Source organism: Podarcis cretensis (assembly GCF_951804945.1).
Source record: "Podarcis cretensis genome assembly, chromosome: 13".
In the NCBI taxonomy this organism is placed as follows: Eukaryota; Metazoa; Chordata; class Lepidosauria; order Squamata; family Lacertidae; genus Podarcis; species Podarcis cretensis.
In genome coordinates this window covers 30,265,332-30,278,787 of record NC_137182.1, presented here as the reverse complement: position 1 = coordinate 30,278,787, position 13,456 = coordinate 30,265,332, and the positions used below count along the sequence as shown (strand labels likewise).

Sequence of the window (13,456 nt, the reverse complement as noted above, 5' to 3'; positions counted from 1 at the left end):
CCACCCTGCTTCGATTAGTGGTATTAGTACTACTACACCACATCATACTCATTTCTGATTTATATGAACTCAATTGTTTATTGTGGCAGCCCCTGCACTTTAGAACTCCCTGTCTATTGAGATCAAGATGGTGCTTTCTGTGTTCTCCTTTCAGTACCTGCTAATAACATTCGTATTTAGACAAGCCTACCCAGATGCTTAGAAAACTGAGATCATTTGAATCTGTTTTAGTATTTTAATTTTTGTGTGTTTAAGGTTGTGAATTTTTCTCGAGTTTATTGTTTGATCATTTTTGGAATCTGCTTTGAGGTTTTTGACAATCAAGTGGTATATACATTTTATGAAATAAATAAACGAAATGAAATAATTGAGATACTTAATTGTGCAGGTCCCAGATATGCATCCATAGGCTTCCAGGTGGAAAAATCAAAATTGGAAACAGAACTGTTAGAACCGAAAACTAAGATACTGTCAAGAATGTATAACTTGCTGTTAAAATGGAATACACAGGATGAAACGGTTAAATCAGCTATGATTAAATGGGCACAAGACATTGGTCATAACATTATGTTTGCTGACTGGGAAAAGTTGTGGACCACCGGTTTGAAATTTACGGCATGTAATGCCTTAAGAGAGAATATTATGAAAATGATTTATAGGTGGTACATGACCCCGGTCAAGCTTGCAAAAAATTATCATTTGTCTGATAATAAATGTTGGAAATGTAAAGAAACTGAGGGAACATTCTTTCACCTTTGGTGGACGTGCCCAAAGATTAAGGCTTTCTGGGAAATGATCTATAATGAACTGAAAAAGGTATTTAAATATACCTTCCTTAAGAAACCAGAGGCCTTCCTCCTGGGCATTGTCGGCCAATTGGTGCCAAAGAAAGACAGAACATTCTTTATGTACGCAACAACCGCAGCAAGAATACTTATCGCAAAATATTGGAAGACACAAGATTTGCCCACCCTGGAAGAATGGCAGATGCAAGTGACAGACTATATGGAGATGGCAGAAATGACTGGCAGAATCCGAGACCTGGGAGAAGAGTCGATGGAAGAGGACTGGAAGAAGTTTAAAGACTACTTGCAGAAACATTGTAAAATGTTTGAATGTTAAAATGATGTTGGATTTAAAGAGAATATGGCATCAGTGATATTGTAGCACCCTGCTTGTGGTTAACGCTTAGCTGGAATGAAATATTCAACGCAGCAATAGAGAAATTAAAATAATAATTTATTTGTCGGACAAATAAATATGAGGCACAGTGGTATATGGTTACCAAGCTCTGGCCTGGCCTCCTGCCGTTATGGCCAGCACTTATATTTCCTTAATCCAGCCCCCTTGCTCCTCCTTTGGCTGCCTCTGTCCAATCAGCCTGGTTGAAATTCCTATTGGCTGTTTGCTAGAACCAATCACAAAAGATACACCCATTTCCTCTTGCCTTTTATGGGAAACAAAAAGCTATATATTCTTCTATCTATAAATGACAAATAAGTAGTCATATATCTTACATTTGTCTCAACAAGGAACCTTAATTACCAGCTCACCTCTTGCCCTCCTTGCCCTATTGCCCTCCAAAACAGATGGTTAATAGTTTTAAATTTTTATCTTAAACAGATGTCAAGGATCTTGAGTTCACATCAACATTGAAAGATCTCCTTCTTTTGGAGGTCTTTAAACAAAGGCCTGACAACCATATGTGTGCTCTAATGATGTTTCCTGCTTGGCAGGGGGGCTGGGCTGATGGCCCCTGTGGTCTCTTCCAACTATATGAAATAAGAATCTAGCATAAGGATTTAACATTTCTTGGTTTCTAAATCCTTTGCATAATTACATTTAAGCTAATATATTTCATACATTATCATAGATAGCCTTTTAGAAGAATAAACCTTCTCAAAGTAAAAAAGGAAGGAACATTTTACAGCCTCAAAATAAAATAGAAAGAAAACCTCTTCTTCTCTTTACACTCCCCTTCTCCAGCCAAGCCAGTCTATTTGTTCTTGGCCTTTTAACCTTAGGAAAATATGGCTCAAGTTTAATGGGAGGCACATGGTTTTATTTTACTATTTATCAACTCTTAATTATGTTTATCTCTTTTTTTATCTTCTGTAATATGTAGGGTCAGTGTAACCTTGGCTGTCAGCCTGTAATTCCCTTTTTACGACTTTGAGAATTGTTTTCTGCTATAAATCAGGGGGGCCCCTTGTCCAGGAGGATAAACATCTTGCCAAGGTTCTTAGGCAGCTGGTCTTCTGCCTGGCATTTAACATTTGAAAATCTTTAAGCTCATTTTAAAATGCAGGCCCTGATCAAGCCTTAATAAAAATGCAGGCTATGATTAGATGCCTCAATATAGTTAAAAGGAGTATGCAAAAATTCTTAAAAAGAAAAGGGGGAAAAGACCAGAGTAATATTATGTCAAACTTAAACAAAATGGCACAAGGGTTTAAGTTATAAAGAATAGGTAAAAACTGATTTTGAAAAGAGAAGAAAAATTGGAGACATAATAGGTTGAAATATATAATTATAAATGAGGTCTGAAAGAGGGTTAGAATTTGCTGAACTTGATTGTGTAAAGGGCAACACAAAAAAGGGAGATGTGAGGAAGTCAAGAAAGAAGGTTATATAGATAATAAGTTAAAAATTGGATTTTTTTCTTGTTTATGTTTTTATTGTCTTTTTTTGTTTCTTTGTGATGTATTTTTTCTTTTTGATGTATCTTTTCTTTTGTTGTATGTTTGTTCTATTATATAAAATCTTAATAAATATCTTTCTAAAAAAAGGATATGCATCCATAATAGTTCCTTTCAGACGTAGCACTGGAGTCAGGATTGGTAAGGATATTCCTGAGGCCAAATGGCCCAGCAAGCGAGAAATTTATCCTTGCCCTGAACACTGGGCCAACCAATGCTATTGGTCAGTTGATCTCGCGCTCAGGGGAATGCCCTCTAATTCCTGCCATCATTGGCCAATTTGGTGGCAGGAGGACGATCTAGCCTGCAATATGCCAGTTCACAGAAGAGGCCTGCGGCACACCTGCAAAGCTGCCCATCCAAGAAGAGGGAAACATACTTCCTGTTTCTCTCTCCACACATTCAGTGTATAGACGGAAAGGAAATGGTTTAAAAGGGGTACAGATACCATGGGATCTCCTTTAAATCAGCTGTACTAGAGATTACGAAAAGCCAGTGCAAGCAAGTGTTCTTCATTTTCACACTATGTCACTGATCGTGTCAGGTGTGTACAGTATAATCATTGCATTAGTAGGCAGGATCAAACACAAAAGGGAATAACTACTTATATGAAGGGGAAAGACTGAACTTGCTCCTCATATACAAATTCAAATAGCTGCAGATATTCCAGTCTAACTGGAATGGAGGGAAAGATGATTGAGAGCTAAATAATTATTACATGTAAACAAGACATGATGCTCATATCAGAAGTAAAGGATTCTGGAAAGAAATTTGTTTGCACCTATGGAGGATAGCAAACAGAAGTGTCTTCCCCACAAGGGCAGAGCTGCAATGCTAGATTCCTGGCAGCTGCTTACTGGGTGGGGTAGAGATGAGGTTGGCAGAGGTTTACTCAGTGCAGGTGCATGGCATGGGCAGAGCAAACTCTCCGCCACTTCACCACATCCTCCTGTCCTTCTTTGTAGGTAGCAGCAACACCATTTTCAGGAAGCTAGCATTGTGGCTCCACCCCACCAGGGTGATTTTCTTCTGATAGCAAGAAAATGTGCTAGAAAAGGAATGATACTGTTTGCCTCACCAGCATATTCCATCTCAGTTTTGCAAAAAATAAAAATAAAGACACACACACCCTTCTTTATATGTGACTGTGGCAGGCATGAATATACTAGCACTTTAATTCATCTCATACCCACATATGCACAACCCTTCACACTTTGATTTTTTTTTTGCATAATTTCTATACACTTTCCTATTTATAAAATAATGGTTGCAACAAAAAGACAGGACCAATAATCAGCTAAGAACTACTATATACAAGTTGTCTATAAAGCCAAACCTACAACATTGGAAAAGAAAGAAGGAAAAGCTATCTGCCATTACCAAGGAGGCAATCCAATGTGAATGCCTTTTAGGCATTGCAACAGTATTAAGTAGGGTAATGTGTGTGTGATTTTTCCCCAAGAAAAAAATAACATCATCAACGAGGAGCAAACTCAACTCTAGATAAACAAGCATATTAAACGATGGCCCTGCATTCTTTCCCAAATGCAACATTTAGTAAATGTTTTTCTGAAGGCTTCCTTGACCTCTCTATTTCTCAGGCTGTATATCAGGGGATTGAAGAAAGGTGTCAGGACTGTATAGAAGAGAGAGAAGACTTTGTTGAGGTCTCGCAGGGCATCTGTTTTGGGCAACATGTAGACAATCATGATTGTGCCATAGAAAATGGACACCACAGTGAGGTGTGAGGAACAGGTCGAGAAGGCTTTCTGCCTCCCACTGGTGGAGGGGATTCTCACAATGGTAGATATGATATAGACATAAGATGTCAGGGTCAACAAGAAGGGAGGCAAGGAACATATCGCAGCCAGGAAGGTGGTTAAAAGTTCAATCACGTGTGTGTCGCTACACGAGAGCTTTAATATTGGATTGAAATCGCAAAAGAAGTGGCTGATTTCACTGTGGCCACAGAACCTTAACTGGTGCATTAAATATATAGTCACGTTAATAGCCAATGAACCGCTGATCCAAGATGCAGCTATTAGCCGGAGGCAAACTCTGCCATTCATCAGTACTGTATAGAGCAGTGGCTTACAAATTGCCACATACCTATCGTAGGACATTGCTGCTAGGAGATAACATTCCGAGGCTGCCAAGAAGCCAAAGAAGTAATATTGGATCATGCATCCAGTTACAGAAATGGTTCTTGGACCTCCGTCAGAGAGATTGGCCAGCATCATGGGAAGGATGTTGGAGCTGTAGCAGGTCTCCAGGCAGGACAGGTTTCCCAGGAAGAAGTACATGGGGGTGTGAAGGTGGCGATCAGTCACAACAAGCACGACAATGAGAATATTCCCAAGCATGGTCACAATGTAGATCACTAAGAAGAGCAGGAAGAGAGGAAACCGAAGATCTCCTAGATCTCCAAATCCCAGCAGAAGGAATTCAGTGAGGACTGTTTGATTTCTCAATTCTGCTTTTGCCATTGTATTAGCTTCACAACTGGAAAGATTAGAAAAACTCTACTTTAGATGGGTGGAAAGGATTAATATACAATAGCTCTTTTCATTTGCACCCATAAGATTTAGATGTTGGCAGTTATACAGCAGATATTAAACTAGAGAGGGGTAGAGAGAAGAGGATGGGAGGAGGTTTTCCAGGACAACTTTTCATGTCGTAAGTGAACACAAATAGAGGGTTCAAACAAATATTTTCCCTCTCCATCACTAGGAATTTTTAACAGGACCTAGGTTGACCATGATGCACATTATCCTTAATAATATATTTGCTTTTTAGTTCTTCATTAATAGTAGCAAATACTAGGGATAGACAAACCTCACAATTTCAGTTTCCCTTAGTTTTTCTTTTCTGTCTTATACTTGGTTCACATTTCCACACCATGAAAACATTCATACAATTTTATTTTGTGCACATTTCACCTAACATACACTTGCCTGCACACAAGACAACCAATCTAGAATGAGGCTGCCAGTCTGAAGACTGGAAGTGGCCACCAGGACCATATAGCACCAGTCCTAAAGGATCTATATTATCTCCCATTACATTTCCGAACACAATTTAAAATGTTGGTGCTAAGCTTTAAAGCCATAAATGGCCCTTGGCCCTGTATACCTGAAAGAGCATCTCCACCCTCATTGTTCATCCCAGTCATTGAGTTCCAGGTCTGAGTGTCTTCTGGCAGTTCTTTCACTGTGAGAAGTGAAGTTACAGGAAACCTGGCAGAAGGCCTTCTAGGTAGTTGCACCCACCCTGTGGAACACCCTCCCATCAGATGTCAAAGAGATGAACAATTATCTGGCATCTGAAGGCAGCCTGTATAGGGAAGTTTTTTATGTTTGGTGTTTTAGTTTGCTGGAAGCAACTCAGAGTGGTTGGGGCAACCCAGTCAAATGGGTGGCATCATCATCATCATCATCATCATCATCATCATTATTATTAGGTCACAGGTTTAATCCCCATACGTGACAACTGCATATTCCTGCATTGCAGGAATTATCCTCAGGGTCCCTTCCAACTCTACAATTCTGTTATTCTACTATTTTATTTATGACACCTACATTTGTCCTTATGTACAAATGGCTTTTAATGCCCATTGTGCCTTTAGAGTTTCAATCAAAGCGCATGGCAACCTCTTGCCAGCCATGTCCAGATGCTTCTGTTTCTTTCTTCCCCCCCCCCCACCTTCCTCCTATCTCATTCTTACACATCAATGGAAAAGCCAGTAGTTTGCTTACCTTATTCCACATTATCGCTGTTTTCATGTCTCAGTTGACTGTAGTGTGTTTGCTTTGATTAATAACATTTTTAAAAATGTATAGATTACAACATGCCCATAGTGCCGGAATTCAATTTACTTCTTCTGCTGTATCTCTGTTCTGAAAACAGCCTCTTCTCATTTTCCCCATCTTATTCCTGACCTCAATTCATTCTTGAAATTAAAAAAGGCATTTTTGTTTTCAGTGTTTCTTCTCTCCATATATATTCCATCAGAATGATTTTCCTTCGTGGTGCATTGCATCTCTCTCTTCCCACAGGGAAATCACAGTCTCCTTTGAAATCATTTTAATAATAGGTGTTTTAAGGCTAGAAGCATCAAACTACTGGTACTTATGAACTTAAGCATATTGCAATTAAACTACTGACTTCAAAGCTTGCTCTTTTTTAAAGAATATCATATAGGAACATAGAAAGCTGCCTCATAATGAGTCAGCCCATTGGTCAATTCAGTATTGTTTGTACTGACAGAAGCTCCCAAGGGTTTAAGGCAGGGAGATGCCATGCAAAGAATCTAGGACCTTCTCTACTCAAGGGACATGCTCTGTCACTGAGCTATGGCCCTTCCCCTTTCAGTTTTACTGGAAGAAATCAACAGTAAGCAAACTGAGTAAACAATGGCTCAAAACAGAAAGAGGCAAATTAATGTATTTTATGCTCTACTGTAAGTGGGCTTACAGGAATGTGCATACTGGAATTTGTCCACACTTTGCACACATCATAGTGTGGCTGTGGCAGCATAAGCTGTTGAACCATGGGAGGGAAGAGAGTTGTGTGAATGAGCTAACCCTGTGCCGCTCCTTGTAAAATTATTGAAATGTATGAAACTGAAAATCATAATTAATATTATAATAAAAAATATAGTGGTACCTTGGGTTACGAACTTAATTCATTCCAGAGGTCTGTTCTTAACCCGAAACCATTCTTAAGCTGAGGTGTGCTTTCGCTAATGGGGCCTCCCATTGCTGCCACACCACTGGCATGCAGTTTCTGTTCTCATCATGGGGCAAAGTTCTCAACCCAAGGTACTACTTCTGGGTTAGCGGAGTTTGTAACCCAAAGTGTTTGTAACCTGAAGCGTTTGTAACCCGAGGTACCACTGTAATAATTTTATGACAGAATAAAAAAAGGAAAAGACCCCTGACAGTTAAGTCCATTTGCAGACGACTCTGGGGTGGCGACACTCATCTTGCTTTACAGGCCGAGGGAGCCAGCGTTTGTCCACAGACAGTTTTTCTGGGTCATGTGGTCAGCATGACTAAGCTGCTTCTGGCGGAATGGAACACCGAAACCAGAGCAGCGCACGGAAATGCCATTTACCTTCCCGCCTATTTATCTACTTGCCCCCCCCTTTTTTGACATGCTTTCGAACTGCTAGGTTGGCAGGAGCTGGGACCGAGCAACTGGAGCTCACCCCATTGCAGGGATTTGAACCACCAACCTTCTGATCGGCAAGCCCAAGAGGCTCAGTGATTTAGACCACAGTCCACCTGCATCCAAAACACAATACAAAACACAAGTACACACAACATACTGTGCAATAGTTCCTATCTCTGTGCAGTTCTGTGTCCTTGTTCATGCATCAGTGAAATGAGTACCTTCATTTGTACAAGGAATTAAATGGAATAGAAACCAATGTGAGAACATGTTTTTCCCTGCTGCAGACTATAGGGACAAAACAATGTAGTATGATGGGGTAATTAAGCCGTCCTCATCAAGGGTTTCATAAGCTGGGCCAACTCATTTCCTCCCCAAGCTTTCCTCTAAAGTTTGTTATCCTTATGGAAACTTTGAACTTACCCTGAGCCCATTGATACCTCCCTCCTGAATGTGTGTGGCTGATTTGCTTACATTAGCAACATTGGCCTGAGAATTGGCCATTGAAGGAATGGCATAGCACTCAACACAACACTGTTTTTGAAAATGAACGCTTGCCACGAAGGCTGCTCCATTGCAGCAAGTGGGGCACTGCCCCACCAACCTCATTCTTCCCTCAACCAGCCCCCAACTGCTTGCTTTCTTGCACCTAGTCCAGGGGATGGCACTACTTATGGCAGCTTTCTTCTCCTTATTATCAGTCTTGCCAATTGTGGAACATAACAGGGAGGCGGATGGGGACCAGAGCAGAATTACGGTAATTGGCTCTGCTCATCATTGGCTCTGGCTCCACCTCCTGTTGGGATCTCTTCCCCATGATTTCCAAACGTCATCAGCCACCAATGTTCATTTGAAAATGTCATTTAGAACAACAGTGACAACAACAACAAAAATACTACTTCCTCTTTCACAGTTAAATAGTGTCCAGGGGATAACCAGCCTTCCTCTGGAAAAGATATTAAAAAACATGGAGCAGAGCATTTAGAAATACAAACATTCAAAGCTGCTCGATTCAATATCTGCAACAAACCAAAAAAGGAAGTATTTACCACCTTCTTCTTGGAAAACAAACCCATACGGTAAAGGAATAACCCATTATCACTAGTTTGATATCATAACAGTAGGTAAGAAACATTTATTAACTGTCTCATACAGGAGTGTGATGTAAGAAGATAATGAACACTGTTGGAAACAGGATTTTGGATAAGGTGGGTTTTTGGTCTGGCCCAGCAAGGTGTCCTGTATGTGTTTATCTTCTTATAAATATATATCTTCTTATAAATAACATTTTCACATCAATGTTTTCCAGTACTGTTACCATAAAGACCATCGACCCAGCCTTTCTTTTGCTGTTGTCAGTAAAATTGCATTTTTCTTTTCTTTTTTATCTTTTCATTCTCTATTTGTAGCTACCTGCATTGAAAGCATGTTTAATGTTTTGTCTGATTTATGGCAGATGCATTCCATGAGTAGCATCCGAGAGAAAAACCAAACGATCATAACGCATTTCGTCCTGCTGGGGTTTAGCGATCTCCAGGATCTGCAGATATTCATCTTCCTGATCTTTCTATCCATCTACCTTGTGACCATGGCTGGGAATATCCTCATTGTTGTTCTAGTCATTTCTGACCAGCACCTTCACACACCCATGTACTTCTTTGTGGGTAACCTATCCTGCTTAGAGACCTGCTACAGCTCAACCATTCTGCCAAGAATGCTAGCCAGCCTGCTATCTGGGGACAGAACCATTTCTGCAAAAGGATGCATGCTACAGTTCTGGCTCTTTGCATTTCTAGCAGCAACAGAATGTTATCTCCTGGCGGTGATGTCTTATGATCGCTATCTTGCGGTTTGCAAACCGCTGCACTATGCAGCCCTTATGGACAACCGTCTCTGTGTCCAGTTAGTGCTCGTATCTTGGCTAAGTGGCTCGTTAGTAGTCACCACAATTACACTAACAATGGCACAGTTCAGTTTTTGTGCTCCATACGAAATAGACCATTTCTTTTGTGATTTCATGCCATTGATACAACACCTCTGCAGCGGTGCCCATTTTCTTCTGTTGTCCAGTTTCATCACTACCTCTGTGTTTACCTTTCCACCGTTCCTGCTGACCATTGCTTCGTACATTTACATCATCACTGCAATTCTGAGAATCCCATCTGCCACGGGGAGGAAGAAAGCCTTTTCCACCTGTTCCTCCCACCTCTCTGTAGTCACTATCTTTTATGGGGCATTAATAGTTGTGTACATGCTCCCAAATACAGACACGCTGAGCCGAATGAACAAAGTCTTCTCTCTCTTCTACACGGTCTTTACACCTCTGGCCAATCCTCTGATATACAGCTTGAGGAACAAGGAGGTGAGCAAGTCTCTGAAAAGAGCCATCGACAAATGTGTGCCAACACAAAAGCTCACAATAATTTCTCATTAAAGTAAATGGGTGTGTGAGACACAGGGCACTTACATACAGTGGTTTATTGTAGATGTGGTGCTTCTCATGCAAGCATTTTCCCCCAGCATCCACATGATTTTATCCTCACCAAAATGCCATGCCATATGCCCTCCATTTAATCTGTATTTACAGCTTCCATGTTTGTTTTTGTTTTGTTTTTTGTTACCTAATGGGCCTGTTTAAATGGGATTCAGATACATCTGGATTAAATTGGAAAATAATATTAGATGGGTTTTTTAAAAAATAAAATAAAATATTGGGTTACAAAAATACCTGCATTATCTCTTTTTCAGGTCATAGAGCCATTCCACTTACCAGTTACATTCAATGTGAGACATTAATGTTGCAGGCAGTGTGAGGTTGGGGGGGGAGAGAAAGGGGAGGGAGTGAGAGGGGCTGGGGTGGTAAAGCTTGCATTCTTTTACTTAGATTTTTTTGTGTCAGCATCACTTGAGTAGATTCTCTTTCTATTCACTTATTATTTTTTCCTTGTCAGTGACAGAGGTTGAGGGGGACAAGCAGGGCATAGTTGGTTGTCTTTAGTTGACTGCAGTTAGATTTGTTTGCATGGCGAGCAGTGTGTGTGTTTGTGTGTTTCTAACCGAGTGGATAGATTGCTGCATTCAACCATTTCTTATTTGGAGTAGTTCCATTGAAATTGATGAGCCTGAGTTAATCATGTTGATTAATTTCAATGGGTGTACTCAGAATAAAAAATAGATGAATGTGATCCACTGCTTTTTAAACCTCTCATTATTCTGTCTGCAAAAGAGGTCCTTGAAACTTTCATGTCTGCATCATGACGAAAGGAAACTTCTCATTTCCACTGTGGATTATACTTCCCCTCTGGTCTTTTGCTGTGTGAAGGAAGCCCAAGGAGATTTGTTTCTCTCACCATGTAACTTAAATTAAACAGAGTAAATAATAAATCCATGGGGAGTTTTGCATCCTTAACTACAACCTTTGAGAACTACTTGCTCAACATGATGTCTTATAACTGCCAGGAGACACTATACTGCAGCCTTCACCAATGGCTGGGGCTATTGAGAACTGTAGACCAAAACACCTGGCAGGAACCACATTGAAGAAGGCTGCTTTACAGCTAACAGGAAGTAGATATCCCCTGTTCTGTTCATTCCTTGGGGCAGATTTGAACGATCCTTCACACACACACTCCAATCTGTTCAGGAAGAGATTGCTCAAAGCTCTTCCTCTTCCACCCAGCACCACTTCTGCTTCTATGCATGGGTACAAATTGTCTGACAGCAGGTTTTTAACTGTGCAATCCTAGATTTCCAGTATGCATTTGAATCCATCCCACAAAATACACATGGTGTGGAGGTAACCCAGGTCTTTTCAGGAAAGAAAGAACAACCATATACAGTGGTACCTCAGTTTTTGAACATAACCCATTCCAGAAGACCGTTCTACTTCTGAAACGTTTGAAAACCAAGGCACAGAAAATTGAGAAAAATACAGTGGTACACTCAGCAGAAACTGTTTGACTTCCGAGGCACGTTCAAAAACGGAAGCATTTACTTCCAGGTTTTTGGCGTTCGGGTTCCGAAACATTCAGCAACGGAGACGTCTGAAATCCGAGGTACCACTGTATTCAAATTTCAGCACAACCTTTTTTGGGGCACAATGAACTGCAACACCATCCTGCTCAGGGCCTGTTGAAATGAATGGGAATTTGTGAAAGTATGGCACAGTTCCAGTTCAATTTGATGAGGTTTGTTTCAAGAGAAACTTGTGGTAGCTTGAAAGAAATAGGATACACATTTATCAGGTATTAATCTAATCTACAGTTATTCGAGGGATTTCTGACATTTAGTAATTTAAAAGAGATCCAGGATGAGGACTAGTGAAATGGCTGGAGGGCTAGCCTTGGATTGGACAGATCTGAGTTCAAATCTGTGCTCAGCTCTAAAGATTACTTTGGTTTATCATTCTTTCTCAGCCTGATCCACTCTACAGTGTAGCTGTGAGGATACATTTGTGTGTTTGGGTGGGTGCCTTGACTCCTCTAAATTACTGGGTCTAGTGGGTGTTGGTGTTTAATCACTGCTTGAGTATTGAGATTGGCTTAGCAGTGTCAAAATACAGGCCAAACCAGTTTTTCCATTCTCAGAAAATCATCATGGAGAACAAAAGGAATGTAATGGGAGATTAACCAAGCAGATACTCTGTGTCAGACAGTAGATGGGTGTGAGAGATAGCAGAGACAAAGCAGAGTTGGCTAGCATGGGGGCTAGAGAGAAAAAGTGTCAATCAGTTAAAGCCAGCAAGCTGAGCAGAGGCACAGAGAGCCATGTTTGATTTCTTTTTTGATCCAAGGCTAAATCAATGGGAGAAACAGGACCCTATCGGAGTGCAATGCCTTGCATCATAGGCTCCATCATAGGCTCAGATTGCATATGTGTGTAAATAAGCCAAACATAATAAATACAGGTGGCGCTGTGGGTTAAAGCCTCAGCGCCTAGGACTTGCCGATCGAAAGGTCAGCGGTTCGAATCCCTGCGGCGGGGTGCGCTCCCGCTGCTCGGTCCCAGCGCCTGCCAACCTAGCAGTTCGAAAGCACCTCCGGGTGCAAGTAGATAAATAGGGACCGCTTACCAGCGGGAAGGTAAACGGCGTTTCCGTGTGCGGCTCTGGCTTGCCAGAGCAGCGATGTCACGCTGGCCACGTGACCCGGAAGTGTCTCTGGACAGCGCTGGCCCCTGGCCTCTTAAGTGAGATGGGCGCACAACCCCAGAGTCTGTCAAGACTGGCCCGTACGGGCAGGGGTACCTTTACCTTTACCTTTAATAAATACACCCAGTAGTGATGTCTGGAAGTGAGAGCTAGACCATAAAGAAGGCTGATCGCCAAAGAATTGATGCTTTTGTATTATGGTGCTGGAGGAGACTCTTGAGAGTCCCATGGACTGCAAGAAGATCAAACCTCTCCATTCTTAAGGAAATCAGCCCTGAGTGCTCACTGGAAGGGCAGATCCTGAAGCTGAGGCTCCAATACTTTGGCCCCCTCATGAGAAGAGAAGACTCCCTGGAAAAGACCCTGATGTTGGGAAAGATTGAGGGCACAAGAAGAAGGGGACGACAGAGGACGAGATGGTTGGACAGTGTTCTCG

At 41.3% G+C, this 13,456-nt stretch overlaps 3 protein-coding genes across 3 annotated transcripts in view; 1 reads left to right on the top strand and 2 right to left on the bottom strand.

The window, feature by feature from the left end:
* LOC307200216 (epididymal sperm-binding protein 1-like) overlaps window positions 1-13,456 on the bottom strand; it is a 180,738-nt gene that overhangs the window by 149,435 nt on the left and 17,847 nt on the right.
* LOC307200143 (olfactory receptor 2AP1-like) lies at window positions 3,924-7,014 on the bottom strand. Its single transcript, XM_079948544.1, has 2 exons — window positions 6,455-7,014; window positions 3,924-5,201 (listed from the first exon to the last, which is right to left on the bottom strand). Exon 2 carries the CDS (start codon window positions 5,183-5,185, stop codon window positions 4,199-4,201), a length of 987 nt encoding a protein of 328 aa, XP_079804670.1. The 5' UTR covers window positions 5,186-5,201; window positions 6,455-7,014; the 3' UTR covers window positions 3,924-4,198.
* Window positions 7,018-10,713, top strand: LOC307200140 (olfactory receptor 10A4-like). The gene has a single exon (XM_079948541.1). The coding sequence runs from the start codon at window positions 9,298-9,300 to the stop codon at window positions 10,303-10,305; it is 1,008 nt and encodes a 335-aa protein (XP_079804667.1). The 5' UTR covers window positions 7,018-9,297; the 3' UTR covers window positions 10,306-10,713.

Excerpts from the sequence above, each read along its gene's own strand:
- LOC307200143 (XM_079948544.1), bottom strand. The coding sequence starts at position 5,185 with ATGGCAAAAGCAGAATTGAGAAATCAAACAGTCCTCACTGAATTCCTT.
- LOC307200140 (XM_079948541.1), top strand. The coding sequence starts at position 9,298 with ATGTTTAATGTTTTGTCTGATTTATGGCAGATGCATTCCATGAGTAGC.